The 26,844-nt window shown below is 44.6% G+C and overlaps 3 protein-coding genes across 3 annotated transcripts; 2 read left to right on the top strand and 1 right to left on the bottom strand.

The window, feature by feature from the left end:
* The first annotated feature begins 4,887 nt into the window (after positions 1 to 4,887).
* Positions 4,888 to 11,723, top strand: LOC120665588 (CSC1-like protein At4g02900). The gene is made up of 11 exons (XM_039945183.1): positions 4,888 to 5,268; positions 5,477 to 5,626; positions 6,598 to 6,733; positions 6,891 to 6,992; positions 7,272 to 7,391; positions 7,512 to 7,592; positions 7,737 to 8,077; positions 10,087 to 10,332; positions 10,452 to 10,776; positions 10,953 to 11,186; positions 11,323 to 11,723. Exons 1-11 carry the CDS (start codon positions 4,955 to 4,957, stop codon positions 11,575 to 11,577), a joined length of 2,304 nt encoding a protein of 767 aa, XP_039801117.1. The 5' UTR covers positions 4,888 to 4,954; the 3' UTR covers positions 11,578 to 11,723.
* LOC120665590 (pentatricopeptide repeat-containing protein At1g09900-like) lies at positions 11,535 to 13,948 on the bottom strand. Its single transcript, XM_039945185.1, has 2 exons — positions 12,319 to 13,948; positions 11,535 to 11,994 (listed from the first exon to the last, which is right to left on the bottom strand). The coding sequence occupies exons 1-2, from the start codon at positions 13,790 to 13,792 to the stop codon at positions 11,936 to 11,938; spliced, it is 1,533 nt and encodes a 510-aa protein (XP_039801119.1). The 5' UTR covers positions 13,793 to 13,948; the 3' UTR covers positions 11,535 to 11,935.
* A 2,666-nt stretch (positions 13,949 to 16,614) lies between these two features.
* Positions 16,615 to 22,632, top strand: LOC120665589 (protein ALTERED PHOSPHATE STARVATION RESPONSE 1-like). Its single transcript, XM_039945184.1, has 4 exons — positions 16,615 to 17,757; positions 19,548 to 19,723; positions 21,004 to 21,227; positions 21,632 to 22,632. Exons 1-4 carry the CDS (start codon positions 16,659 to 16,661, stop codon positions 22,422 to 22,424), a joined length of 2,292 nt encoding a protein of 763 aa, XP_039801118.1. The 5' UTR covers positions 16,615 to 16,658; the 3' UTR covers positions 22,425 to 22,632.
* Positions 22,633 to 26,844: the final 4,212 nt, after the last annotated feature.

The raw sequence follows: 26,844 nt of genomic DNA, 5'->3' as shown, positions 1-26,844 counted from the left end.
CAGGGACCTCTCGGTAAACTAAAAATATCTCCTATTTAGAGGGGTCAAATGAAAAAGTGTTGAATACCAATTTTGCATAACTTTTCAAGATCTACAACTTTTGTGTTATGCAAATTTTCATTTGAAACTCAAATTTTGAACTATTTGTAAATTTTCAAACTTGCATAAAAGAGCTTTGGTTTTATTCTGTTTTTGATTGATTTTTTGCTGAAGTTCAATTGAGCACATGTCAATTGAAGTACCTCTCATGAGCCAACTAAAAATTTGTGCACATTTTTGAATTGAAATTTGAGTAGATTTTCACTCCTTTTTCTTTCTCCTTTAATTTCTGTTGTATACTTTGACTTTTATTGGACCCTTCTTTTTTTGAATTAATTGCTCACAGTTTTGTTTTAAGTTTAATTGTGGTACAGTGATTGTATTTAAGTGTACTGACACCTGAGGTGTCACGCGCGGGGAGAAGCCTTCGCAGCTAAGCCAACGGGTCCAGGAGCCCAACCTCCCGGGACACGCGGCGGCCCCCCGACCTAGCACCTCGGGTCAGAGCCAAGCCGTTGGCCAGAGGCGTGCGCTCCAAGGGTGCCGCGTCTCCTGACAGTCGTGCCGGCCAAGACAGGCTTCGTGCAAGCCCCAAGGCACCAGCCCTCCTTATCTTGCAGCAAGGAGCAAGCCAGCAGGACTCCCTGACAAGGGGCCCCGCACCCCTTGACACAACGGGAGGGGGTGTCCGCAGACGCTGCCTCCCCTCGCCATAATGATGGCTGCTTCTGTGCACCGCCTCATTACGCTAGCGACCGTGACCGGACGTCCCTGGCCAGGCCTCGGTAAGACGCCCCTCACCAGGTGCGTCGTTTGGTGACAGAGCTACGTAAGATAGCCTCACAGTTAAGGAACCCGGGCTTCGGCGGACAAGACCGAAAGAGACCCCCGAGCGACCGCCCGAGTGGTCGCGCCGCCCCGACTAAGCCAAGATGGGATAATGCCGGGGGAACACGTTGCTCAAGGAGATCGCCAGGATCATCCCTGGCACTAGAAGATCGTCAGGATCAAGCTCATCCACTCCCGACCGACCGAGTGGGCCCCAACGACTGACGAGGATGAATTGCACCCCGATGGTGCCAACACACAACGCTAGATATCTGTAAATAGGGGGCCCCACCTTGGACTATAAAAGGGAAGGCCCCCCACGTAGGAAAGGGTTGGATTCTCACGGGTTCGACACTGCTAGACCAGCTTGTAAGCTCCCCTCTGAACTTTGAGCACCCAGGTTCGAGAGCAATAGAGTAAGAACACCACCCCCATACTAGACGTATGGCATTTCAAGCCCGAACTAGTCTAAATCCTCGAGTCTTTGTGTGCTAGACTATATCCAATCAAGCGCACAACAAACAAGCAATCGAGTAGTTTTGTAGTCGCCCATTTTCCGCAGCGACAAACACAAAAGATGAAAAAACAAAATTATAATTAATCTATTAAAGATTCAAAGGATACAAAAACATGTAGATCGATATAGTTAGGGATTTTAAAAAAAATACATATTTACCTTCTACTTGAGCCCTGTAAGTTGCAAAATGCAGACTTAGGGGGTGTTTAGTTGTGTTCCGTAAAATTTTTGAAAAGACATCTTTCTACATTTAAAGTACTAAACATAGACTAATCACAAAAATAATTACAGAACTTGTCTGTAAATCGCGAGACGAATCTAATGAGCCTAATTAATCCGTCATTAGAGGTTGTTTACTGTAGCATTACTGTAGTAATTTAGCGTCTGATTACAGTCTAATTAGGTTCATTAGATTCGTTTCGCCATTTACAGACAGCAGTCGCAATGCGTTTTTTATTTCGTCTAAATTTAAGTCTCCATGCAAGTGCCGAAAAAAAATTTGGAATTTTGAATTTTGTAACTAAACATGTAACTAAACACGGGCTTAGACTTGTAGTGCTGATAGTGATCGCCTAATCGATTGGCCTATTCCTCTGCGGCTCTGCGGAGTGCTCTGCGCTTCTGCTGCCCCGGGGCCGTCGCTCGTCGGCGGGCCTGGCGCCAGTGGCCTGCGGCCAACGGCCTGCCTTGCCATGTGCTGTTTGGGCGTCTGGCATTTCCTTGGCAGCGGCACAGCACGACCCTCGGCCTCGGCGTTCTCACGTCGAGCATGGACGATGATTGATTCGATCGGTCAGGTGAAGATGAATCGGCAGTTGTTTGAGTTGGGGTGACAGCAAGGCAACGAACAGGCGGGCGGCAGGACTCGGGAGTCAGGCCTCCAAGGTGTCGTGGGCCTTATTTTGGGTGTTTATATTTAGGCCGGTAGGAAGGAGGCAAGAGGAGTTGGACTGGTTAATGGGCCACTTCAACTCTGAGGCTTCAGAAAAATGGGGGTCCTGTATAGCTGCACGGGCCGCACCCCCAGGCCCGGACCTGATAAAAATCAGGCTTTACATGTGACCCGCAAGTCTGAATCACGTGATCATACACCTTCATTCTTCACGTGATCATCACCTTCGGGCAATTTTGAAGAGGTTTTAACATCCTCGAAGGTAACGAAGCATCTCTTCTTTTCTGCTATCTCCTAAAGACCTTCGGTCGCCGTACCACGAAGCTCCCCGGTTGCACCAGATCTTCTTGCCAAGATCGAAGGTCCCAGGAGACCTCCTTTCCCTCCCAGAGGCTTGCTTATGACCTTCGGTCTTGCATAATGTTTACTTATAGAATGAAACAAGGACTAACCACTGTAAAAATGGTCATATTGCTTATCGAGGGTTATCGTCAGAACCTTCGATGCACTCCTGAAATCTACATGACATTCAGCTACGGCTACTCGGAGTTGGCAATCCCCAACAACCATATAAGTAAACATTGTATAAAGTTACATCTCTGAGTCTAAAAAATAAAGTTACATCTCTGAGTCTAAAAGGTACTGCTCCTGTCCCAATGTGAGGTATTTGACTCCTATTTACAACATTATTAGTGGTTTGGTCCTTAACGAATTTCTATGTGGCGTCAAGTCTGTGATTGGACGACGGGCCGGGTGTGTAAGCCTCCTCGGAAGGATCGGAGGAGTCAGCTAGCTAATAATTATGCCAAATGTGGAAGAGAGAGAAAGAAGAGCTCTCTTGTTCAAAAGATAGTCTTATCCACAAATTCCTAAATTGGTGAGGTTGATATATAGGCCTATTTAGGTGTATGAGCTAGTTTTTTCACTCCAACTGAAATACTCCCTCCATCCAGTTTTGATAGATATATTTCAAAAACTCAAATGTCTAAAAATGATAGATATATTTGCTATGGCATGGGTTGTGGTAATAAATAGCACTAGCAACGAGAAGTTCCCAGTTCAAACATTGGAGGACCAATAAAAAGTCTGTGTTGTATTTATTAGATTGATAAGCACATTTAGTGTCTTTGGTCATAGTGCCATATAAAAATATATCTATTAAAATTGGATGAAGGGAGTACTTTACATTTTAGAACCAAGAGAGTATAAATAATATTGAGACCTAAGAAGCCTGTCCAGTGCTGCAGTATCGCACTGTTGGCCTGATTGCTTGTTGTTGGGCTCCGAAAGAGGTCATGCCAGCACAAAATCTCTCTCTCTCTCTCTCGGGCTGAGCCACGGTCTCCACGGCCCAGCTCTCCAGCCACACACATGCCTCTGCCTCACGCACGCAGGCCTTCTCGTCTCTCGACGTGCCGGGCACGCGCCACTTGGAACCCGCAAACATCCTGAGGGCGCGCACGCACACGTACATCTGGCAGCGCCCGGGCGCCGGCAGTTGGGAGGGACCCCACCCCGTGGACGGTGGACCCCACGTCGTTATTTCCGTTGCGCGTGCGCCCCGCCTCGCCGCCGCGCACCAACAAACAATTGGCGGAGCCAGCCGAGCCGAAGCGCGATCGGCGATCCAGCCAGCGGCGGCGCGCGCGGGCGGGAGGAAGGAAGAAGACGTCGTGCCGGCGCCTCCCTCCTCTCCTCATCGACAAGACAACAGCAACCAACACAACAGAAATCGGCAACGCCAACGGCGCCGCGAGGAGCATTTTTTTTTCCCACCGATCCGTTCGATTCGGCCACCCGTCGCCTCCTCCTTTCTCCGATCCCGTCCCTCCCCCGCGCACGGCGGCGAGGCGGGCCAGCGAGCGAGCGCGATCGGCGCCCGTTCCCGGCCCTGGGGGTCGCGCGCCCAGGGTCGAGGTGATGCGTTCTGTCTCTCGGTCCTGCCGCCTCCAGGTAACGCGCGTTCATTTACCTTCCCCTGCGTCGGTTGGAATTTGGGAATGTGGGTGCCTCGATCCTCTGCCGCTGGACGGACGTGCGATTTCGGGGCAGGGCTAGGGGCAAGCGTTCGCCGTTTCCTGATGTGAATGTGTGCACGTAGTGGTTTCGGGGATGTCTTTCATCCTCACCCGTTTGTGTTTCGCATTGCTGTTTTTTGGCCGGATTACACCGTTGGAAATGGTTCCTCTCTGTTACCACCAGAATCACATGATAGCACGTTGCCCTAGCACCCCAGTTATTTGCTTGGTAACAATGCACAGATCCAGGTTTAATAACTAGTTGATTTCAAACTCTTACAAAACTAAGTTCTCCAAAACAAAGTTGTACAAATTAAAGCTACTAGCTTGGTTTTATGAATGACAAAGGAAAGAAGATCCTAGTGCAGCACAAGTTTCATGTGTTTCATAAAGAATAACAGCTGTGATCACTTCGTTGTGAAATGTAGGAGCATGCGTATGTTTACTTGGATTACATTTGTCCAAAAGTTTCAGAGTTTAAAGACCTTGGGTTCGTGGACCTGATTTCATACGAGTTGACCAACAAGTGGGCATGCTTATTTTGTTAATTCTAATTAACAACTCCCCTTGACCAATCAATTGTTTATATGCAGATTTTTCCTCCGACATCTGGCTACTACTGTATGATGGTTGTTCTGGAGTGAATACAATTGGAGCAATATGGGTTCCCTCACTGAAATTGGTGTTTCTGCGGGCATAAACATACTATCTGCATTAGGTTTCCTTCTAGCGTTTGCAGTTCTGAGGATACAGCCTATTAACGATCGAGTGTACTTTCCAAAATGGTACCTCAAAGGGACAAGAAGCAGCCCAAGGCACTTGGGAACTGTTATCTCAAAGTTTGTCAATGCGGATATGTCAACATATATTCGGTTTCTGAACTGGATGCCTGCAGCACTGAGAATGCCAGAACCTGAACTCATTGAGCATGCGGGACTTGACTCTGCGGTATATGTCCGCATCTATCTTCTCGGGTGAGTGCGGCATTCATCTTTCCAGTACCATTGCTTTTACTTCCATGTCTTCAAAATTCAAAAATATTTACCTAGGCTGCAAGTTTGATGTTAGAACATGATCGCTTGACTCATTTTAACATATGCACCGTTAAATCAATATATTTAAGGCAAAGTACATTATGTATTTATGTTCCTAATGATGGTGTATCACACACTTCATTTGCAGTTTAAAAATATTTGTGCCAATTGCGCTGCTAGCATTTGCTGTTCTAGTTCCCGTCAATTGGACTAGTGGAACATTGGAAAATGAGAAGGGACTGAGTTATGACCAAATTGACAAGCTTTCAATATCGAACCTTGGAAAAGGTTCAAAAAGGTACAACTAATTCTACTTCTACGAGCTCAAGCTATCGTTTCTTAGTGCATCTTGTGGCATCAGAATGGATCATGCCCTGCATATTCTTATAGTTATGTGTTACTTAATATTTAATACAGTGCATCCCACTGATCCTAGTCCTAGCTTCTCATTTCAGATATATCTTATCCATTTTGTCATTATTGTTTTAGATTAGCGTAGACCTGATTAGAAGCTCTGGAAGGCTGGTATTCTTGTTGCGTCTTTCTATGAATTGTCTGTCACATAATTAGAGTTTTGCTAACATGTCCCAAGTTATTCTCATTTATACTATTGGGCCTTTACTTGTTAATTGACCTGTTTGAGAGTCAGAGAGTGAATGCACACTTTTGATACATAACATAAATTGATCACAGAAATATTAATGCAACAATTACTTGTACCTAAACCAAAACTCCTACAAACTAAGAAAGTGTGCATGATCTTTGATCAAGTTATGTAAATGGAACAAATTCTAAATAGTTCTTTTTTTAGACTGGCACAAGATCTTGATGCACATAGAAGAATCCGAAAGTGTTACCAGAAATCGTCTTTTAAATTTCTTATGGTCACTCCTGTGGTTAGATCTGAGTAAATCTCAGGGAAGCCAACTGAGTAATGACAAGTTACAAGTAATCACTTTCCTAATCCACAAAAATGACGAGAGATAGAGTGCTCAAAGCTTGCAGCAATGAGAGTTTTGAGAACTCAATGCCTTACAGACCCTACTGAATCAGAAGTTTTCCAAAGCAAAACCATTCGCTGGCAGCACAGGTTGTGAACGAAAGAAATACAATTATTTCTGGTATCTACATTTTTCCAAGCATCTGCCCTTTTCTACTGACATCTTCTCTAGTTTGTATTTTTCTATCTTCTGCTACTTCACATTAGGTGATTAATTATCTACTTGGGGGAAGAGATATATGTACTGAGCTATTGAATTCTTTTTATAGGTTTTGGGCACACATAGTAATGTGCTATGTGTTTACATTTTGGGTGTTCTTCGTGTTGTTTCACGAATATAAGGTTGTCACAACTATGAGATTGCGCTTTCTTGCTAATCAAAATCGTCGACCTGATCAATACACGGTAAATTCCCTTTCCATACAATTTCAATAAATGATTTGAAAGTTTTTCATGACATTAATTGATTTCACATCTTATTCAAAGGATATAATTTATTTTAGGATACTTATTTAGGTGAAAAAATGTCCTGTTACCTAATTGTTTATCTACTTTTGTTTAGGTTCTTGTCCGAAATGTACCTCCAGACCCTGATGAAACAGTTAGTGAGCATGTTGAGCACTTCTTTGCTGTGAATCACCGTGATCATTACCTCAGTCACCAGGTTCTAATTTTTCTTAGCTTCTATCTACCTTAGTGTCATGGTGAATAACCTGTATGACGGTGATTAAGTGTATTAAAAACAGATCTTTATATTTCATTGTGTTCTTTATTCTTTGACTGCACTTATTTACTCCTTTTCTGAAGCGGTAAGAGTTAAGTTTTCGCTCTTCCTCTTTGTGAAAGAGGATCACATGTCTATAACACTATTAAAAGAAAATTTGGATTCAGTTTTACCTTCTCAAGTTCTCATATGGAGTAAATTTCTAAATTTGGTCAACAGATTGTATATAATGCAAACCATCTTTCTGGCTTGGTTGAGAAGAAGAAGGGCTTGCAAAACTGGTTAATCTACTATGAAAACAGGCATGCTAAAAACCCTGCAAAAAAGCCAACCGTGAAGGTACAGCTTCTCCATTGCAAACATATCCTCATCCACTAGAAGACTTTTATCATCCATAATTCTATCTATATGGATTTGTAAAAGAATGCAAATGGTATGACTCCATTACATTTCTTATAGACAGGACTGTGGGGTCTTTGGGGGCAAAGAGTGGATGCTATAGAATACTACAAAAAGGAAATTGAGGAGTTATGTAAACAGGTATACTTTCATTAGAAGGAACAGGCACCTTTTAATCATCTCTGTAGTATCGTCAGTCTGTCAAGAATCCTTTTTGCTTTGATTCTACGCAAATTTACCTGATAACATTCATAATACGGAAAAATGTTTTCACGTGCATCGCAGGAAGATGAGGAGAGACAAAAGGTGATCACTGATCCAAATTCTATTATGCCGGCGGCATTTGTGTCTTTCAAAACACGGTGGGGGGCTGCTGTTTGTGCTCAAACACAGCAAACAAGTAATCCAACCGTGTGGTTAACTGAGTGGGCTCCAGAACCTCGTGATGTTTACTGGGCTAATCTTGCAATACCTTATGTTGAGCTCTCAGTTAGAAGGCTTATTATAGCGGTTTCCTTCTTCTTTCTGACCTTTTTCTTCATGGTGCCAATTGCAATTGTCCAATCCTTGGCCAACCTAGATGATATCGAGAAGGTGCTTCCTTTCTTGAAACCTATAATAGAAAGGTGAGTGCTACTATTTGTTAGTTTAAATTTCATGAAAAAACAGTTGTGTCATGTTATTTTATGAATATTGTCCACTAAGTCCTGCCATCTTACAACTCGAAACAATTTCACACTGGACAGTGACTCAGTAGCAGAGTTTGTTTCCACACAATTGTGTGTACATCTTACAATAAGATGGTCAATATTTTAAATTCATTAGTAGGCATAATGTTTAAAGACCTTTAGTGGAGCCTCTTATGTAGAGTTCATGTAATTCATAATTCATCCTTTTCGTGCTAAATCAATTGATCAATGTCTGTTTCAGTTGCCTTTGTTGCTACATAGACAGCTTGGACTTAACTTTTGTATCCTAGTTTTGTCTAACAAATACCAACATCCTCAAGTTATTGAGTGGCTTATCCTTTTATGAAAAATGTATCAAAAACATGTTTGGTGATCACTACTTTATTTTCATAAGGAACGTGAACCTTTGCTAGTATAATAACTTAAGATTTGTTGAACAAGTTGCAGCATGAATATACCTGGGAGTCTGTGACACCCAACACAATTTTGATGTGGCCCAGTAGTGGCTTATAAGCCAGTGGCGGAGCCAGGATTTTGCGGCTAGGTATGCCAAATACAAAAAAAATTAAAGCAAATACGCAATACAATGAATAATAACAAAAGTACAAGTTATAAAGAAGTTATAATGGCCATAACAAATCCATAATAATAACCAAAGTACAAGCTCTAAACATAAATAATTTAAAAATATTATAAAACAGTGAAGGCTACTACAATATAACCCTACGATCCCCTTGTAGCAAGAGATTGGTGATATTGTCATCTTTCACTTGACCGAAGAATTCTCTCTCAATAAAAATAACCAAGCAATTGTTCAAATATTCATCACCCATTTTGTTCCTTTGATTGGTCTTCACAAAATTCATCGTGGAGAAATTCTATCAATACTAACAGTGGCTGCGGGAAGAATTAGCACTAACTTAAGAAGCTTGTAAACAACGTAATATTGTTCATCTTTTTCTGTGTCCACAAGCTTCACTGAAAGCTCACATAGGTTCTTCAAATTTTTAAACCTTTCATCTCTACGAACATGAGAAATGTACATAGTGAGTTGCCTTGGAAGTTTTGATAATTCCTCGGTTGTGAAGTCCTTAGGATAAAACTTTGTAGCAAGTGTAACCGATTTGGCTTGATCATAAGCAGCAAACGAATTAAGTGGACTAAATGCTGTCATGCAAGAAAGTAGTTCTGTGTTTACCTCATCAAATCTGTCATTCAATTCTCGAAGTTGCTTATCAATGGCGCTCACAAACATATCAACATGGAAGCGATTCCCTCCCACTCAGCTTATGCATTTTTGGGCTTCCTTGGTGGGCTTTTGTTGAATTAGACCCATGAGTCATATCTGATAGTATACATTTGTGTATACATATTAGTATCTTCTCCTAAATCTTGGGTATGCCTTGGCATACACGAGCATACCCCTAGCGTCGCCACTGTTATAAGCGCTATGTGCACATGTTTAATACCACCGTGCTAGTTGTGCAAGGGTGGAACCAACTTATAAGACTTTGTCCTCTAACCATAGCACCTTTGGATTAACCATTTTACACGAATCGATGATAAAAGTGTAAGGAAGGTCTACATGATGCTGGGCAGTGCGGCTTTGGAGGACGGGTGTTACACTACATTTAGTTGCAAATAGATCTCTGGGATTATTGAAAACTACCATGTTCCTGTGAAACTGTATTGATTACAATGCGTCTTTTTTTCATCTTCATAATAAAGAGCTACCATGTCATATCACTAAATGAACTATAATTGTGCTGCAGTGCAGAAAACATTGATTGTCAATTTATAGAAGTGCATTACTGATTGCATGTTTTAGCTACCAAGATTTTCCTTGTTGGAGTGGACAAAGAAAATCAAACTTTTTTGGATTATAAATTGCTTGAAAGATAATTGTTTTCTTTATGATCTAAACTCTATTGTGCAATGTCATGCAGAAATTCCCTTAAGACGGTTATTCAAGGTTTCTTGCCAGGAATCGTATTGAAAATATTCCTTATACTTCTCCCAACAATTCTAATGGCCATGAGCAAGATTGAAGGTCACACATCACTCTCTGGATTGGACAGGAAAACATCAACGAAATACTATGTATTCCTTTTCGTGAATGTGTTCTTGGGGAGTGTAATAACCGGAACAGCATTCCAACAGCTCGACAACTTCATCCATCAGTCTGCTAACAAGTATGCTTGAATCTAGAAGTCACTTCTTGTGCATTATGATATTTGGTACAGTTTGTTTGCTATTTATCTAACATATGCTATTATCTTATACTGTCATTTTTCATTTCTGTTGACTCAAGAATTCCAGAGGTTGTTGGAGAGTCTATTCCCATGAAGGCAACATTTTTCATGACATACATAATGGTTGATGGCTGGGCTGGTGTAGCTGCTGAAGTTCTTCGGTTGAAGCCATTAGTCATATTCCATATAAAGAATGCTTTCTTGGTTAGAACTGAGCACGACCGCGAACAGGCCATGGATCCTGGAAGCCTGGATTTTTACAACTCAGAACCACGGTTACAGTTGTACTTTCTGCTTGGGCTTGTATATGCAGTTGTCACACCAATGCTTCTTCCCTTCATCATAGTGTTCTTCAGCCTCGCATATCTTGTTTTCAGACATCAGGTACTACTCTCTTCTAGTTTGAATCACAGTGTGTTTGTTTGCAACGTTTTCACTTTGTCACCAAAACTTCTGCTAGCAACTATTTTTGCAAATATTTCATTTGGTACTTCAAATATCTTGCCTTGTCATCATTCTTCTCTTACCTGGGTCCCTAATATCTTTTCCTTTGTCACAAGATAATTAACGTCTATAATCAGCAATATGAAAGTGGTGCACAATTCTGGCCAGATGTGCACATGCGACTAATCATAGCATTGATGGTATCACAAATCCTCCTACTGGGATTGCTGAGCACACAGGAAGCAGAGAAGTCCACTATTGCTCTTCTCCCACTTCCTGTCCTCTCCCTATGGTTCCACTATGTTTGCAAGGGCCGGTTTGAACCAGCATTTGTGAAGTTCCCCTTGCAGGTAAGACTGAATATTTTCACAACTACGTCTGTGTAGTGTCATAATAAATCAACATTAAAGCTAGAACAGTATGGAAAGCATAGAAGAATGGAATCTATTCTATCATAATATGTGATCTATATGTTGTGTTTTGCAGGATGCAATGGTAAAGGACACATTGGAACGGGCACATGACCCGACTTTAAATTTGAGAGACTACCTGAAAGGTGCTTATGTGCACCCAGTATTCCAGAATAATGATATATATAAGCTTGTCACCATTGATGAAGAAGAGAAGAACCCCCTCGTTGTGACAAAGCGGCAGTCTCGCATGACCACACCAGGAGGAAGCAAATTCAATTCAAGTTCTGGTACTAATGAAGGGGAGTTCAGTCGGATACCTCCTCCCTAAAGCCTGAGTCTCTCACAAACAAATGTAAATTTTTCCAAGTTCGGTAATCATGTAAATGTTTGGCCAAGACGGAAATGCAAAAGGAGGAAGTAGGATATTGAAACAAGCTGTACTATACATGAATACATGATTGGCAATTGATTTAAGAGCTGTTGCAAGATGCAGGTTTGAGCAATTAAGAACTTTTCGCCAAATCAACCACTCGTCATAAAGTTAACCTAAGACTTCCCCTGAGTTTGCTTTCTGATCCTGGAATGACTCTGACAATCTTGAAATAATCATACATTTCAAATTTAAGCCCCTTTTACAGGACTTTCTGCAGCAGGATGCATCAGTTTTGTGCAAACTCCAATTGAAATTAGCAAACAAATGGAAAGATACACTTTAATTTTGTTCTTTGTAAATAAAATATATTCCCTGAAAAGAAATGGAACAAAAATGAGAAATAGAAGCTGAGGATAGGGCTAGTAAATAAATCTGTAAAAGGCTATCCTACAGGTAGTGTGCAAAATAAAGGACAGCAGCTCCAGAAGTGAAACTTTCTTTCATGTTAATTTTTGAACAAAAGTCATGTTAGTCTTAGCATTCTTTCCAATGTGTGACTCACTTTGTACATTTCAATACCTCGACAGTACCCTTTTTTACAAAAAGCAATTATTAATTCCTGGTACATATATACATCTACTATGAAACCTTGCCCAAGAATCCATCCAACTAGTGTATGCAATTCATGAAGCTTACCGCCAGCAATGAGACCTCGCACAATACTCGATACTGCAGATCTAGAGAGACCATCTTCCAGTGATTGATTTAAATAGCTAAGTGCAACCAAGAATTTCCCCTCTCTACACAAACAATCAACCACAAGGCTGTCAGTGATGTCATTTGGAGTAATGCCTTTATCAATCATCTCATGAAGCACAAGGCAGGCCTCATAAGTTTTCCCCAAGAAACTGAGATGACGGATCAAAGTATTGTATGCCACAACATCAGCGACAAACTCCTCACTTCCAAGCAAGCAAAGAGCTTCGCGAAGCTTCCCAAGTTTACAGAGACTGTGGACCACAATGCTGAAAGTCCAGCTATTGGGAGCCATGCCCTTTTTAACCATGTCACCAAAGAGCTTGATAACAGCCAACCATTTCCGCTCATCACAAAGCCTCCTCATCACAGTGTTATAGTTGACAACATTGACATGCCATCCAATTTCTGCACTGCACTCCAAGAGGCACTTTGCAGCCCAAGCAGTTGACCTGCGGCAAACCCCATCTAGGAGGATATTCAGAGTAATCTCATTGGGGTGCAACCCCTCCGACAGCATCTTATCTACCAAGGTGAAGCTCTTATCTACTCTGCCAGCTTTGCACAGCCCATCCATGTATGTACTGTATGTGATTGTATCCGGCGTCCACCCTTTCACTCTGCTCTCCTCAAGAAGCACATCTACTTCCTTGAAAGAGCCAGCCTTGCATAAAGCTTCAATCAAGACATTATAAGTGGCTGTGCTTGGTGCAAATCCAGCTGCAATCATCGTTTCCAAGAGCTCCTTGGCCTCATGTATCATTCCACTCACGCAGTAGGCGTGCATGATGGGAGTGTACGTGTGAGCATTGGGTTGGCAACCTTCCTCAAGCATCAAGTCAAGCACGCCCAGCGCTTCAGCCAGCCGGCCTGCACTGGACAGCCCAGAGATCAGCGTCGAGTAGGTGACCACGTCCGGGGCCACGCCATTCGCCGCCATCCACTGCACGACTTGGTAGGCTGCGTCGAACCACCGGAGACGGCATGCGTACACCCCGACGAGCACTGTGCACGCGGCAGCGTCGGGTGCAACACCGTCCGCGGCCATGGCGTTGAGTACGGCGAGCGCGGCGCCAGGTTGGGACGCCGACGAGAGCGCCGCGGCTGCCGTGGTGAAGCAGGCGGTGTCGGGGCGGCGCCCGAGGAGGCTCCGCATTTCGTCGAGCAGGTGGAGGGCGCGGTCGGCGCCTGCGCCTGGGCCGTCTCGTCCGCCAGAAGCGGCGTAAGCGGACATGAGGCGGTTGTATTCGTACGGGTGTGGCGACCGCGGCCGTGTCGGAAGAGGCGGGGGTGGGGGCTGCTCGGAGAGTTCCTTCGCGAGTGCGGCGAAGCGGAGGAGGAGGTGATCTCGGGGGGAGATTGACAGACGGCGTAGGTGGAGGAGGCGAGCAATGGGACGGGACGGGGAGGGCATAAGGAAGTGGGAGTGACTGCGGCGGCGACATCTGAGAGTGGCGGCGGCGGCGGCGGCGGCTGCAGCCTTGCTGCCCCGGACCCCGGAGCGAGGGGCGGGGGCGGGACGTTCCACGTAACGGGCGGGTGTCAGAAATGGGCCGCAAGCCCAAATGATTTCGTATGTGGTTCCGGATCTTGCTACGTACTAACCCCCACACATTTCCATTTTCTTCCTTTTTTATTACATACCTAAATATTCATCCAAGCCTCCTAAGGCCTGTTTTTGTTTAAGCTTATCCAAAAGTTAACTTCGGTCCTAAACTCTTGAAAGGTTCAATGCAATCCTCCAACTTCAATTTTCGATTCAATTCCATCAGTCATCCGAACTGAACAGCCAAGTGGCATTCCACATCACTTGGATGCATGGTTCATTGTAGCAAATGTCATATATATGCCCTTGTTTCGGTTAGCTCCTCCCTCCCCCTCAACACGCAACAGCTCTTCCTCGAGGCTTTCCCGGACAAGTAGTAGCACCACAAGAAAGCCATGTTCTTCCAAGCTTCCACTGCTATGGAAGAGGATTCATCAAGCTGTTCCGCTTGCGCTCTATCAACAATGTGTTTTTTTAAAGGGCATGCTACTAGTTCCTGGTAGTCTTTAACTTGTGAGATAAATAGTAATTTACTCTTATTCATGTGGAGGGCACTTTGGACTTTTTAACATATGTAGCAAAATGCTAAGATCATGTTGGATGACGTGGGCATGTGGCGTGCTTATGTCGAGGTCCAGTTTTGATGAAGGATAAGATTGAATCGAAAATAGAAGTTGCAGGATTAAATTGGACCTTATAAGAGTGGAGACGAAGTTGACCCTCACATGAAAGTTCGATGATGAATTTTTCCTTTTAGATATAAATCAGTTGCCGCTGGTTTTTTGCTTCTGAAAAGATAATAATAGCTTTTAGACAACGCCTTCTAACTTTCTAGGCTAAAAAGTCTACAAGAAGTTCGGAAAATTAACTTTTCAGTTTTTCATATAAACTCAGCTTTTATGAGCTTTTGGCTTTTCAGAAGCTGCGCAAAAACTTCGCTATTTATTTGATCTTCTAGACAGCTTACGCTGAAAAGTTGTCAAGAAACTCAAATAAACACTCCCTAAAACTCTATGGAGCACGTGCATGTACGTTCTATTTTTCTAATAAAGAAGCTAATATATTTTATCACTAGTAAACATATTTGTATTTATATTTGCTCCTAAAGTTATTGAGTTATTAGCTAGAATATATTTGCCCGAACCCTTCATTGTTGTAGATATTTTATGCTGATTTTTAGTTTGTTACTGATGTTTTTTATACATGTTGTGTAATAGGTATTACTTTATGTGGTACATAAAGTTGCGGTAGTTTCTTATTTGTTGAATTCTTTTTTAGTATGTACTAGTGAAGATATATATTTTTTTTAAAAAACTCTGTTCTTAGTTTGTCTAGTTTTCAAGAATGGTGTGCCATTGCTTGAAACAAACAAGTCCTAAAATTAATTAAAGAACAAGATCATATCAATAAGTAAAAGCAAATGTAATGACTATATAGAACTAGGAAGAAGCCTATTTTCCACGAAGTATCGTGGGAGTCTACTTAACCTCTTAAGAAATTTGTCTTTGCTAAGTGGTTTCGGTGACATGAGATCTTGTATTGCCACATGGGCTGCCAGGGTAATTTGTTCCTTTTTGGGTTAGGTTGCCTCTTGGTCCGTCGCCATTGCAAGGTCATCCCTACTTCTCCTCTCTGGATCGATAGCTGATTTAGTTGGAGGCTAGGAGGTCACGCATCAACCATTCAACCTCCAAACTAAAGAAAAATTAAGATGAAGATAGAAAAATATAAACAGGCGGATGACATGGCAGAATACAGAGCAACACCGCGTTAGAAAGACCAATGCAAGAGCTCATGCCATGCCGTACATTTGGAAGTAAGTATACCCAACAATATTTAAGACGAGCAAGGTGAACCTGCCCTGTTCAGCTAAAAATTCGAGTTGTCCCTGCTAAGTCAGAAAACTAAACTTGATCCAAGTACATCACGCTTAATAAAGAACGGAGTAGAGTATGACCATTCGGTCGCCAATCCGGCGCCGCGGTTCTCCCACCGGCTGACGGCTGCGGTCGCGCCGCGCCATCGACTCCGGCGAGCCGTTGGGTGGGGGTTGTTGGACGGACCTTACGCACGGAGCGTAGCGACGGAAGATGGTGAAAAGGTGCAGGGACCGCCAACCTGACAGACAGAACGCTGTCGCGCACCAGAACAGAGAACGGAAGCGAGCCCCAGCGCCCAACGTCCCAGTGTCCCACCCCGCCCGGCCGCTAGTGACACGCGGGCCCCACCTGCTGTCGTGGCCCGGGCCCCGAGCCCCCTATGGCTAGGCGTGAAACCGGGAAAAGCCCCTGGAAAACCCCGGTATTTACCGCCTATGGCTAGGCAGCGGCAGACCGGCCGCGCCACGCTCCCAAAGCGAGAGAGAGCAGACGGAGACAGACACAGCACAGCACAGGCGCGGCACGCGCGGGTGCACTGACCGCGGTCCAGCACGCACGTCCGCGCCGCGCGACGCGACCCGCCAGGGTCACTGACGAGCCAGACCCGCGGGCGCCTGGGCTCGCCTGTCAGTGAGGGCGGGGGAGGCGCCGGGGTTCCGCGCGGGTGGGACCCGGCCAAGCCCCTCGCCACGCCCACGCCGACCGAGCGGCCGCTCGCCCACTCCGCCTGCCTTGCTCCGCTTTGCTTCGCTCTGCTCGGCTTCGGGGGTTTGTGGGGGACGCAATGCGGTGAGGTAGGGGTGGGGGAAGGGGAGGAGAGTTGAGGGGGGAGAAGAGGGCGGAGGAGACGCGAAATGGGGTGCGCGCAGTCGCGGATCGAGAACGAGGAGGCGGTGGCGCGCTGCAAGGAGCGGCGCCAGCTGATGAAGGCGGCCGTCGCGGCGCGGAACGCCTTCGCCGCCGCGCACTCCGCCTACGCCTGCTCGCTCAGGGACACGGGCGCCGCGCTCACCGAGTTCGCGCACGGGGAGGGCGTGCCCCCGCCGCCGCCCGGCGCCGCGCAGGGAGGGATCGCCGCGGCCGCGGCGGGCCCCTCCGACGCGCCGGGGGCCGACGAGATAATGCCGCCCCCGCCGCCGCTCGACTCGCTGCCGCCGCCACCGCCGCCGCTGCCGGATTTCTCGCCGTCGCCGGCGAAGATCCACCGCTCCATCAGCATGCCCCTGCCGCCTTCCGCCGGCAGCAAGAATCCCGCCATGCTCCACGCCGACTCCATTAGGGAGGAGGACGAGGAGGCGGCGGAGAGGGAGGAGGAAGAGGAGGACGACGGCCACCTCGACGACCGGCGGCAGCGGTTGCGTCACCGCCCGCCGGTGCCGCCGCCCGTGTCGCCGCCGCCGCCGGAGACGCCGGTGACTCCTCAGCCTCCGCCTCCCCCGCCCTCGTCGGAGCTCAAGTCCGGGGTTGACACTTGGGACTATTTCTTCTCCATGGACGAGGGGATGGCCTCCATCGCGCCCGATGACGACGAGATTATGGCTGAGCCGGAAGAGAAGTACGTTCCTGCATCGCCACCGCGCCCGTCTCCTTCCTCTCCTCCCCCGGCTGGGGTGCCACTGTCGGAGGAGTTTGAGGAGGAGCCGCGGACGCCGGAGATGGTCACGCCGCCTCCATCGCTGCCACCCAAGCCCCCGAAGAATTCGTCCAAGAAGAAGGGGAAGGGGAAGAAGGCGGCGCACCACCAGCACACAGAGTCGGCGCCGCCGGTCTCGCTGGTTGGCGGTGGTAAGGCAGAGAAGGTAGTCCCCGCCGAGATGCCGCGTGTGGACCTCCTCCGGGTGCTCGCGGAAATCGACGAGAGGTTCTTGAAGGCATCGGAGAGCGCTGGTGAGGTATCCAAGGTGCTGGAGGCCAACAGGATGCATTACCACTCCAATTTCGCCGACAACCGAGGTCAGCGACTTGATTGTGCCCTGATACTTGCAATTTTGGATGTTTTAGGCCCCCAGGTGGTGGGCTATTCTGTTTTCTGGTTGTGGGTTTGTCATAAAAATTTGATCTTTTTTGCTGATGGCGATAGTGATGTGATGGATTCTTTGGTAGATAGAGCCATAGAGGTCAAGAACTAGTGTCACAGAGGTTGGTGGTGGTGGTGGGGTTGCTACAAAAGTCAAGTGAGCTCCCACACTCCACTATCCCATTTTCCCCAACAGGTATTGGTAACATTTGGGTGCCCAAGAGGTTTTTGCAGCTACTGGTTGAAGAGGTTTTTGGCACAATCATTGGCGTGTTATTGCATCATTATTTTTCTGTATTACAAGTGTAAGTGTGTATCTTGATCAATTATGATTAGCGTGGGTGTAAGGAACCAATTTGATGGTGTATTCTAACTGCAAGCTGTACTTGGAATGCAGGTTTCATTGTGATGTATAGCATGTTCAGTCTACAGTTTATTTTTTTAAATACAGTTTGTACTGTGTGTATGCATCGCAGTCTTGACTTTGTCTTTTTTTAACGATATGGCAAAGGCACATAATGGAAATACCAGATTAGATGTTTAAGCGAAGGACCACTAAAATTGACAACAAAGAAGAGAACGAAGCAAGTATATCCTCTATGAAGAGATCAGATTCTTAAACAGAAAACTGAATCATAACTGAAAGTAATGTGTTGATAAGAATGAAATATGTCTTCAATTTCAATAGCTGATGAAAACTGCTAGTGCTTTAAAATTTGTAGAATTGGCGACAGGAATCATAATAGTAGGTAGTAATTGTGTTACCATTTGGTTTATACTATTAACTGTGACAAAGCCACAAAGGACAGAAAACCGTTGTGCATTCCTTTTAGCATACAAGAAGGGAACTTTTAAGATCTATCTTTCTGGCATTAAAAAAACGTGTCTTAATCATTTAAATACATGATGTTTCCTTGTCTGCACAGTGCGACATCGCATCATTTTGAGGATCCCACGTGCAAAAGGCACGTCCATTTTTGTCGTTTATTAGGTCATACGCTGGACAGATGGAAATTCTTAATTTCATTGTTATAAAAATGCTTGTCTTATGTAGTGTTTTGGACTAACATCAGGTCACCTGCCTATGCTTTGTACACAAAATCCAGGCAATGTTGTGACAATATTTTGTCTTAAATTGTGTATTTGGCACATGATGATGGATGCCATCTTGATCACCTGTATAATATATTGGCTGCCAAGCCTCTAGCTGCCTAGGCACCAGGTCCCATTTTCCTGAATGGCAACTTATTTCTGCCTAACTTTCCTAGTTGGTAATTAGGCACTAGGTGCATGCCACCCCGTTGGCCGCCTAGAGCAATATAAATTAATCTATTTTCATACAGAATTTAAAAGAGAGACAATTTTAGCTTATACTTTTATAGGAATGCGACTCTAGTTACATAGGTAAGAAAGGTCTTTTTTATGTTTTTATGTATTCTCATATGTTGGTCCAATATCACCCATGCCAGTAAAGATGACATGTTTTTGATTAATTTGCATCCAGATGCAGTTCATAGATTACTTAACCTCTTCTGCTAATTATCTATAAAAAGACTTGCCACCTGATTAATAGTTACGCTGTATGCTTTAAAGTTACTTAGGCGTCACTCAAATGAAAAAAAAAACTTTCTTCCATGCCTCACTTGTACTTATATTTAAACGCAAGTGTAATATAGCTTCCTACTTACATTCCCTCTTCTAACCATGTTCGCAATAATTTTTACAGGGCATATTGATCATTCTGCGAGAGTCATGAAAATAATTACATGGAATAGATCCTTCAAAGGCATGCAAAATGGTGATGATGCAAAGGATGACTTCGAAAACGATGAATGGGAGACCTTGGCAACTGTAGTAGATAAAATCTTAGCATGGGAGAAAAAGCTCTATGATGAAGTGAAGGTACATCTCATTCCTTTCTTTTTTTTAATAGCTGACCTATGAACTTTTACATTTTGGACTGGTTCTACGGAAGTTCAATTATGCTTCCATTGAAATTAAAATTCTACAGCTGTTGAGATTATGCTTTAGCAACTTATTCGAAAGAGGTGAAAAGTTGGACGTTCAGAAAATTTCCCATTTACTTCGAAGTATCCAAATTGGTCTGGTACACCTGCAATTTTTTTTTCATTTTCTGCTGCCAGTATGTACTGGTTTTCAAATGTTTGCCCTTTTTTGTGCTTTACTCGAGTTAAATGCGCAAAAGGCATGTGCCCTGGCTCAAAGATGGGCGCAGCACAGTAGTGCCTCAAGTTGTAACCAGGCGCAGTGCCATCGTCAAGGCGTGGAGATCTGTAAGACGCCATGGTGCAGAAATGCTTGCCCTAGCTATTCCCCATGCTAGAAGCCCCACATTCTTGCTGGAATTCGCCAGATCGAGCTTCCAGTAGCTAAAATTGGACTTCTTCCTGTGAGTGGGACTGCCAGATCTGTGCTAATCCTCGGCCCCTTGCTGCTGCCATGTTGATGGCATAGATGCCTATCATTCAGGGCAGGCAGAGGAAGGTGGATGAGAGGGTGGAGCCTTGGGGGACAGTAGCTGATGAGGCAACAGCAGCAGTGCGGCTATGTTTTGAGTCCTGGATTGGTAATTCATGAAGATGGTTGTGAATGATGAGGATGAACCACCCTGTCATTATGGCTTCTTTCGAACAGATGGGAAGATTCCTGGAATGGTAGTGCCCAAGGCGTGATTTTTTTTTGTTGGACGCATACGCCTTGTGCTTAAGGTGATTTTAGGACTTTTTTGCCTGAAGTGCACTATGCTTTTGGGTGCACTCTGGAAGACCAATTGAGAAAGTCTTTCATGTCAAATTATTGAGTACAAATATAAATCTACAGGAGTAAGGAATATTTAGTAGTGCACTTTTTTACTACTGAATAATCAACACACTTTATGGCAGGAAATCAAAAGTAACATAACTTGTCTCAATATGTGAGTGGAATATATGGTCAATCAAGTGCATAGTTCCTTTAATATGGTCATTTTACATTTTGCCTAATATCTAAAATGAAATTAGTACCAATTGCATAAATTTTCTGAAGCATTTATGCTTGAGTACAGAAGGATCAGGCAATTCTGATATAGTCATAGCTTTGACATTGATGCTTGTTTCAGCTGAAGCATTGAAACTGTATGGATTCCACTTGTTTGGCTTTAAAACTTGTCCCCATTTGTACAGGCTGGTGAGATTATGAAACTTGAGTATCAACGGAAGGTTGCTTTGTTAAATAGACAAAAGAAACACAATGCTGCCATTGAGGTTCTGGAAAAAACGAAAGCTGCTGTAACTCACTTGCATACAAGATACATAGTTGATATGCAATCAATGGATTCAACTGTGTCAGAAATTCAGCATCTCCGTGATAATCAACTTTACCCAAGACTATTGGATCTTGCGGACAGGTAATTTATCTGGATTGCTTTTTCCTATCATGCATGAGATTGGTAATTATTGTGACAAATAGCTTTTCAGATGTATCCTTACTTTTTAGAACACCAGTAGATTGTTTCTTTCCTATTCTGTGATTTAGTGGTGTGCATTGTTGATGGAACACCTGAACGCAGCACTCTTTTGTAGCACTCTTTTGTATCCTTTTCCGGTTTAGTAACCAGTAAATGCTGGTTGTTGGGCTTGCTCTGTAGCATCGACAGTTTTATTGCCTAACCTAACTTCCTATGCATGGATAGGGATTATGATATTAGCGGCATTACATACACTTTCTGGCTTTGTTTGGTTTATTACTTTCTGTTAAATGAAATGATAGCTGCACCAGTTTTATAATCTTTATTTTCTGCTATAATTTCAGGATGGCAAAAATGTGGGAGGACATGCACATGCATCACGCTAAGCAGCTGAAAACTGTGCTACATTTGAAGTCAGTTGACATTTCTGATTCCAATATTGAAACAAGTGATTATCACCACAGCCACACATGCCAGCTGCGTGATATTGTAGATAAGTGGATCACAAATTTTACTGACCTCATGAGTTATCAAAAGGAATACATAAATGCTCTCTATAGCTGGTTGAAGCTGAATCTTATACCCATTGAGAGCAGCTTGAAGGAGAAAGTAGCATCACCACCCAGGGTGCAGCAACCTCCTATCAAAGCCTTTCTTCAGGCCTGGAACGAGCACCTGACCAAGCTGCCTGATGATCTCGCCAAGACAGCCATTGTCAGTTTTCGAGCAGTCTTGGAGACTATATTAGGAGTTCAAGATGAGGAATTGAAGCAGAAGGAGATCTGCGAGCAGACTCGCCGGGAATACATGCGGAAGGCACGAGCTTTTGAGGACTGGTACCACAAGCACTCGCAGCGCAGATCGTTTGACGTCGATCCAGAAACCGGCGAGGGAACAGGGCACAAGGATGCAGTCGCAGAGAAGAAATTCGTGGTGGAGAGCTTGAAGAGCAAGCTTGATGATGAGATTGAGTCCCACAATAAGCTATCAAAGCAGGTCAGGGAGAAGTCCCTGTCAATCCTGAAGGCGCACCTGCCGGAGCTGTTCCGTGCGCTGGCTGACTTCTCCGATGCCTCTTTCGATATGTACTCGAAGCTGAGGCTGATGTCCTTGATGCAGGATCAGGGCAACAACTAGCTGAAGGATATGTACAGGAGTTAGGATTGCTAGTAATATCCCTCCCCCTCCAAATGTTGTACTGCTTGTGTTGTTCACCTACCCCTTTTGCGGTATATCTAGCTCGTTAGTCGCGGACAGTTAGGGAGAATGGCTGGTCTTTTTCTTTATTTAATTTATTGATGAATTATTCAGCTATTTCAGCATGAGCTTCCTGGATCGCTGGCCTCAGTTTAGGTATTGCCTGTGGTGAACTGGTGATGGCTGATGAAATCCCGGCCATGGCATATGTTTCGTCCGCGGTTGAGTAAAACTGCATGTTGGCTGCATTTTTCTTTTCACCCAAGGAGCTAGGATTCTTCACTTGCTTTCTTTTGACAAGTATTTTTAAATCAAATTTTCACAACTTAGTTATCTGAATATTCACAGTGTGGTCCAACACAACAGTTAATTGGTTGGACGGAACGGATGAACCATGCTCCGGTAGATTTTAGCTGCGGCAGCGTTACCTCGTACTTGCTGCGTTCGCGCGAGCCAGGCTGCCTGGAAATGGATTTTTCCAGCATCTCTGAGCCTTACAGCGAGCCAGGCTGCCCATTTTTCCGGCATCTTCAGGGCTAGGCTCGGAGAGAGTTTTTCACTGCACCGGCCAGGCCCAAAGGTTGGTTCATGAAACCGATCATGGGATGACTACATCCAAGAAGTCTGGTTGAGCTAAATCCAGGCAACTAATCACCCCTAAGCTGATCCAACAACATGTACTTCATCCTAGGATCTTACTATTACTAATTGGAGGCTCCTTTGGAGCCTTCACGTGAAGCCACATAGGATTCTAGGTGGACATTCTGAAAAATAGAGAAATCTTATAAATTCTCACAAAAATTAGAAACATCCAGCCATCAATCCAACAACTCTAATTATAATAACCATCGGATCTGTTATCTTTTTTTAAATTATCCACCTCTGCCATTATGAAAATAGATTAAGTAACTCCCTAAACATCTATCTAAAGTACCCACATCTGCCATTATAAAAAATCTAAAATAACCCCCTAATTTTTGTGTAAATTACTCACCTATGCCATTATAAAAATAATACAAACCCCCCCTAAATTTGCATATAAATTATCCAATTATGTCTATTACAAGTTAAATTCTCATAAATCTGAATCTAAATTATATAATTATAAAAATATATTAAAATGCAGCAATATAAAATTCCATAATCACTATTTCTATCATTATTAATATATTATTTATATAAAAATATTACTCATGATATATGTCACCATATATTCATGTATGATGGAAGAGATAATAATACCAATTCACAAACAAATAGTTCAACTGAACATATATTGAATATATATGGAGGTGCACAAAATGAAATCTGTTGAAACTAAATAATAAAATATATATTTTAGAGTATGTGTTAGAATATTTAATAGATGAAAAGAGCGTGAGATAGATAATTATAATTATTGACCTTATTTTTATATTAATTTTAATTAGTCCGTGCGGGAGCACGGGTTGATAGACTAGTTTATTATAGTTGGTGGACGAAACATCATAACACCGTTTTTGCACCACGATGTCATGTTGTGAGACGTCCAAGCATGACCATGTGACAATTGGCATATGTTCATCCGCAACCAACAGATTAGGAGAGTAGAGACAACTTGTCACTGAATTTTGACAAGGCGATTAAAATTTGGTCTTTCTAAAACTAAAATTTCGACAATTCTTGGTCGAACCAATTCTGGGCTTCTGGCTACCGGTCACTGGATGTGAATCCAACTTCAAATGAATAAAGTCATATCTTCTCCACTCTCTTCAGGATTGAATCTTTGTCTCCTCCCTGTGCGGCATCTTTGCCTCCGCTCCATTGTCTCGAATGACTTTTCCCATGGTTTTTGAGTCTTTTGTGTCTCTGCCAATGTCGCGTACCACTAGCTTACTTACCTGCAGAGGCGGACCTACAGGGAGCTCCCATGGTGTTTGAGTCTTTTGTGTCTCTGCCAATGTCGCGTACCACTAGCTTACTTACCTGCAGAGGCGGACCTACAGGGAGCTCCATCCCCTCCTACCGGCCTAATGCCTTTGGACCCCCCTAAGAGCGCCCCCCACCCAAAAAAAAATGTAGGCTACGTTCGCCACTGCTTACCGGTGGGTCTAGTGATGCCGGGGCCACCTTGATACTCTACTCTACTCTTTTCGTTGTTGGTACTTGTGTTAATGGCCTCCATCTAAACCTAGGGTCCCTATGATGAGGGTGTGAGGTTGCCCAGGAAGACATCACCGGAGGGAGAACACATGCAACCAGTGATATTTATGTGCAGTCGTCAATAGAGTTCTTATCATATTTTTGGCAACTAAGGATTGCATTCCCCCTTAATTTTTCAATGCAAACTTTTTATTGGGCGACATAATATTTTTCACTTTGATGGTCATGTGCATGTGTCTCATTATTTTGTTTGGTCATAAGGACTTGTGGGACTTGACATCTCAGAGATGCATAGTATGCTATCAATTATATCTCCACTATCCACGATATTTTTGCCGACAAGAAAGAGGAGGGGAGAAGAGGTGGTTCGCCTACCTTCACCGCCACTGCTCCATGGCTAGTTGTGGAGCTAAAAGTTGAGCCATGGTGCCCACCTTTTTGCCGCCGCGCCTTGGAACTTGATCCCCATGTTGGTGAAGATTAGGTGGAGGCCGCACCACCTGCTCCGCCCAACTACCGAGCGCAGATCTGCGCACCTCTCGGCTCATCCAATCTTATAGTTCCACCGGATCGCCCCCCATTCGAGTGGATGCGCTGTCGTGCCACAGGTCTACTGTGTTAGCCATGGATCTGCTTGCGTCGGCCCACATCCTACTGCGGCGGAGGTGTAGGTGGTAGAGAGGATGCATAGGAGCGCATAGAGGAGGGGGAGAGGCAGAGAAGATGAGGGCGAGATGCCGCCCAATGGCTCGAGAGAGGAGGGAAAGAGAGGAGAAAGACATGATGTCCAGAGGGGAGAGAGGAAAAGGGATAAAAAAAATAGTTAGGCACTGACCTATTATGTCACATGTGAAAGCATCTAGGCCCCTATTTCGAGTTTTGGTAATTAATGACAACGGTTTGTGGATTAACGATTTCATTTGAGATAATGAGTATAGGTTGATCCATGGATGAGAGAGATTTGGGTGTGAACGTATGGAGTTTTGGAGATGATGAGCAAAGCTAGGGCTCAAAGCAAAGGTATAAAATAGGGCCTTTGTATTTTACCGGTCACAAGGCGTTTAGTGGATGATAAGTGACCGGATTTGTTGGATAGATAGCCGTACTATCAAGAGGGGTTGTGTACTCATGCTTGACGGGTCTTTAGTGCCATTTTGCTCAAAATGTCTAGTTGCATGCATGAGGGCTAACGGCATTTTGAAAAGATTTGAAATAAACTAAGTTTGAGTGCTGACTGAGTAACGGCGGACAGTCCGCACCTGAGGGGCGGACAGTCCGCGCCCGTTCCAGAGAGCTTGCAGAGGCTCTGGTGGGCTGGCGGACAGTCCGGCCCAGTTGGGCGGACGGTCCGCTACTGTTTTTTCAAACTTGTACCAGAAAGGGTGTCTGTCAGTGTGGGCTTCAAAGTTGAACGGCGGACAGTCCGCCCATGGGGCGCGGACGGTCCGCCGGCTAATCTCAGGTTTGTACCAGAGAGGTTGTTTCTCTGGTTTGGGCTCAAAAGTTCAACTGCGGACAGTCCGCTCCTGAGGCACGGACGGTCCGCAGGCTAATCTCAAAATTGTTCCAGAGACGATGTTAGTCTCTGGTGGGTTGGAACTCTTAACCGCGGACGGTCCGCCCCTGGGGCGCGGACGGTCCGCCAGGGCATAACGGCTAGTTCTGACACGCATTAAATGCACTCTGACTCACTGGTTTATAACGGCGGACAGTCCGGTTTTTGAACCGCGGACGGTCCGCGACTTCGCAGAAGAGTGTAACGGCTAGTTTTTGAAGGGGTGTCTATATATACCCAATGCCCGGCCATTGGGTGACTCTCTTGGCCATTTGGATAGCATTCTTGACACATTAGAGCTAAGGCATCCCTCTCTCACACACACTTGCTTAGAGATTGCATTTTTGAGAGTGTGAGAGCTTCCTAGTGCATTGCATCAAGAGTTTGAGCTTTGTGGCATTAGGGAAACTTCAAGCAAGCGTCATCAACTTGTTACTCTTGGGAGTTGCCGCTCCCTAGATGGCTTGGAGAAGTGGATTTCGTGGAGCACCTCCAAGGAGATTGTTGAGGAGCCCCGATTTCGGTTGTGAGAGGTTTTGTGCTCACCTCACCGGAGTGGTGAAGAGCAACTCTAGTGGAATCGAGGTGTGGAGCGGTTCTTTGGTTCAAGCCGGCTCAAGATCAAGAGGTTCTTGATAGAGGAGCGGTTGATTCTTGGAATCC

This window comes from Panicum virgatum, chromosome 3N, assembly GCF_016808335.1.
Source record: "Panicum virgatum strain AP13 chromosome 3N, P.virgatum_v5, whole genome shotgun sequence".
Lineage (NCBI taxonomy): Eukaryota > Viridiplantae > Streptophyta > Magnoliopsida > Poales > Poaceae > Panicum > Panicum virgatum.
This window is presented reverse-complemented; position numbering and strand designations above follow the sequence as displayed.

Excerpts from the sequence above, each read along its gene's own strand:
- LOC120665588 (XM_039945183.1), top strand. The coding sequence starts at position 4,955 with ATGGGTTCCCTCACTGAAATTGGTGTTTCTGCGGGCATAAACATACTA. Across the intron at positions 7,593-7,736 it reads TTGAGGAGTTATGTAAACAG|GAAGATGAGGAGAGACAAAA; the intron begins GTATACTTTCAT and ends CGTGCATCGCAG. Across the intron at positions 11,187-11,322 it reads TTGTGAAGTTCCCCTTGCAG|GATGCAATGGTAAAGGACAC; the intron begins GTAAGACTGAAT and ends TGTGTTTTGCAG.
- LOC120665590 (XM_039945185.1), bottom strand. The coding sequence starts at position 13,792 with ATGCCCTCCCCGTCCCGTCCCATTGCTCGCCTCCTCCACCTACGCCGT. Across the intron at positions 11,995-12,318 it reads GCGAGGTCTCATTGCTGGCG|GGAATATATTTTATTTACAA; the intron begins GTAAGCTTCATG and ends ATTTCTTTTCAG.
- LOC120665589 (XM_039945184.1), top strand. The coding sequence starts at position 16,659 with ATGGGGTGCGCGCAGTCGCGGATCGAGAACGAGGAGGCGGTGGCGCGC. Across the intron at positions 17,758-19,547 it reads CAATTTCGCCGACAACCGAG|GGCATATTGATCATTCTGCG; the intron begins GTCAGCGACTTG and ends TAATTTTTACAG. Across the intron at positions 19,724-21,003 it reads AGCTCTATGATGAAGTGAAG|GCTGGTGAGATTATGAAACT; the intron begins GTACATCTCATT and ends CCATTTGTACAG.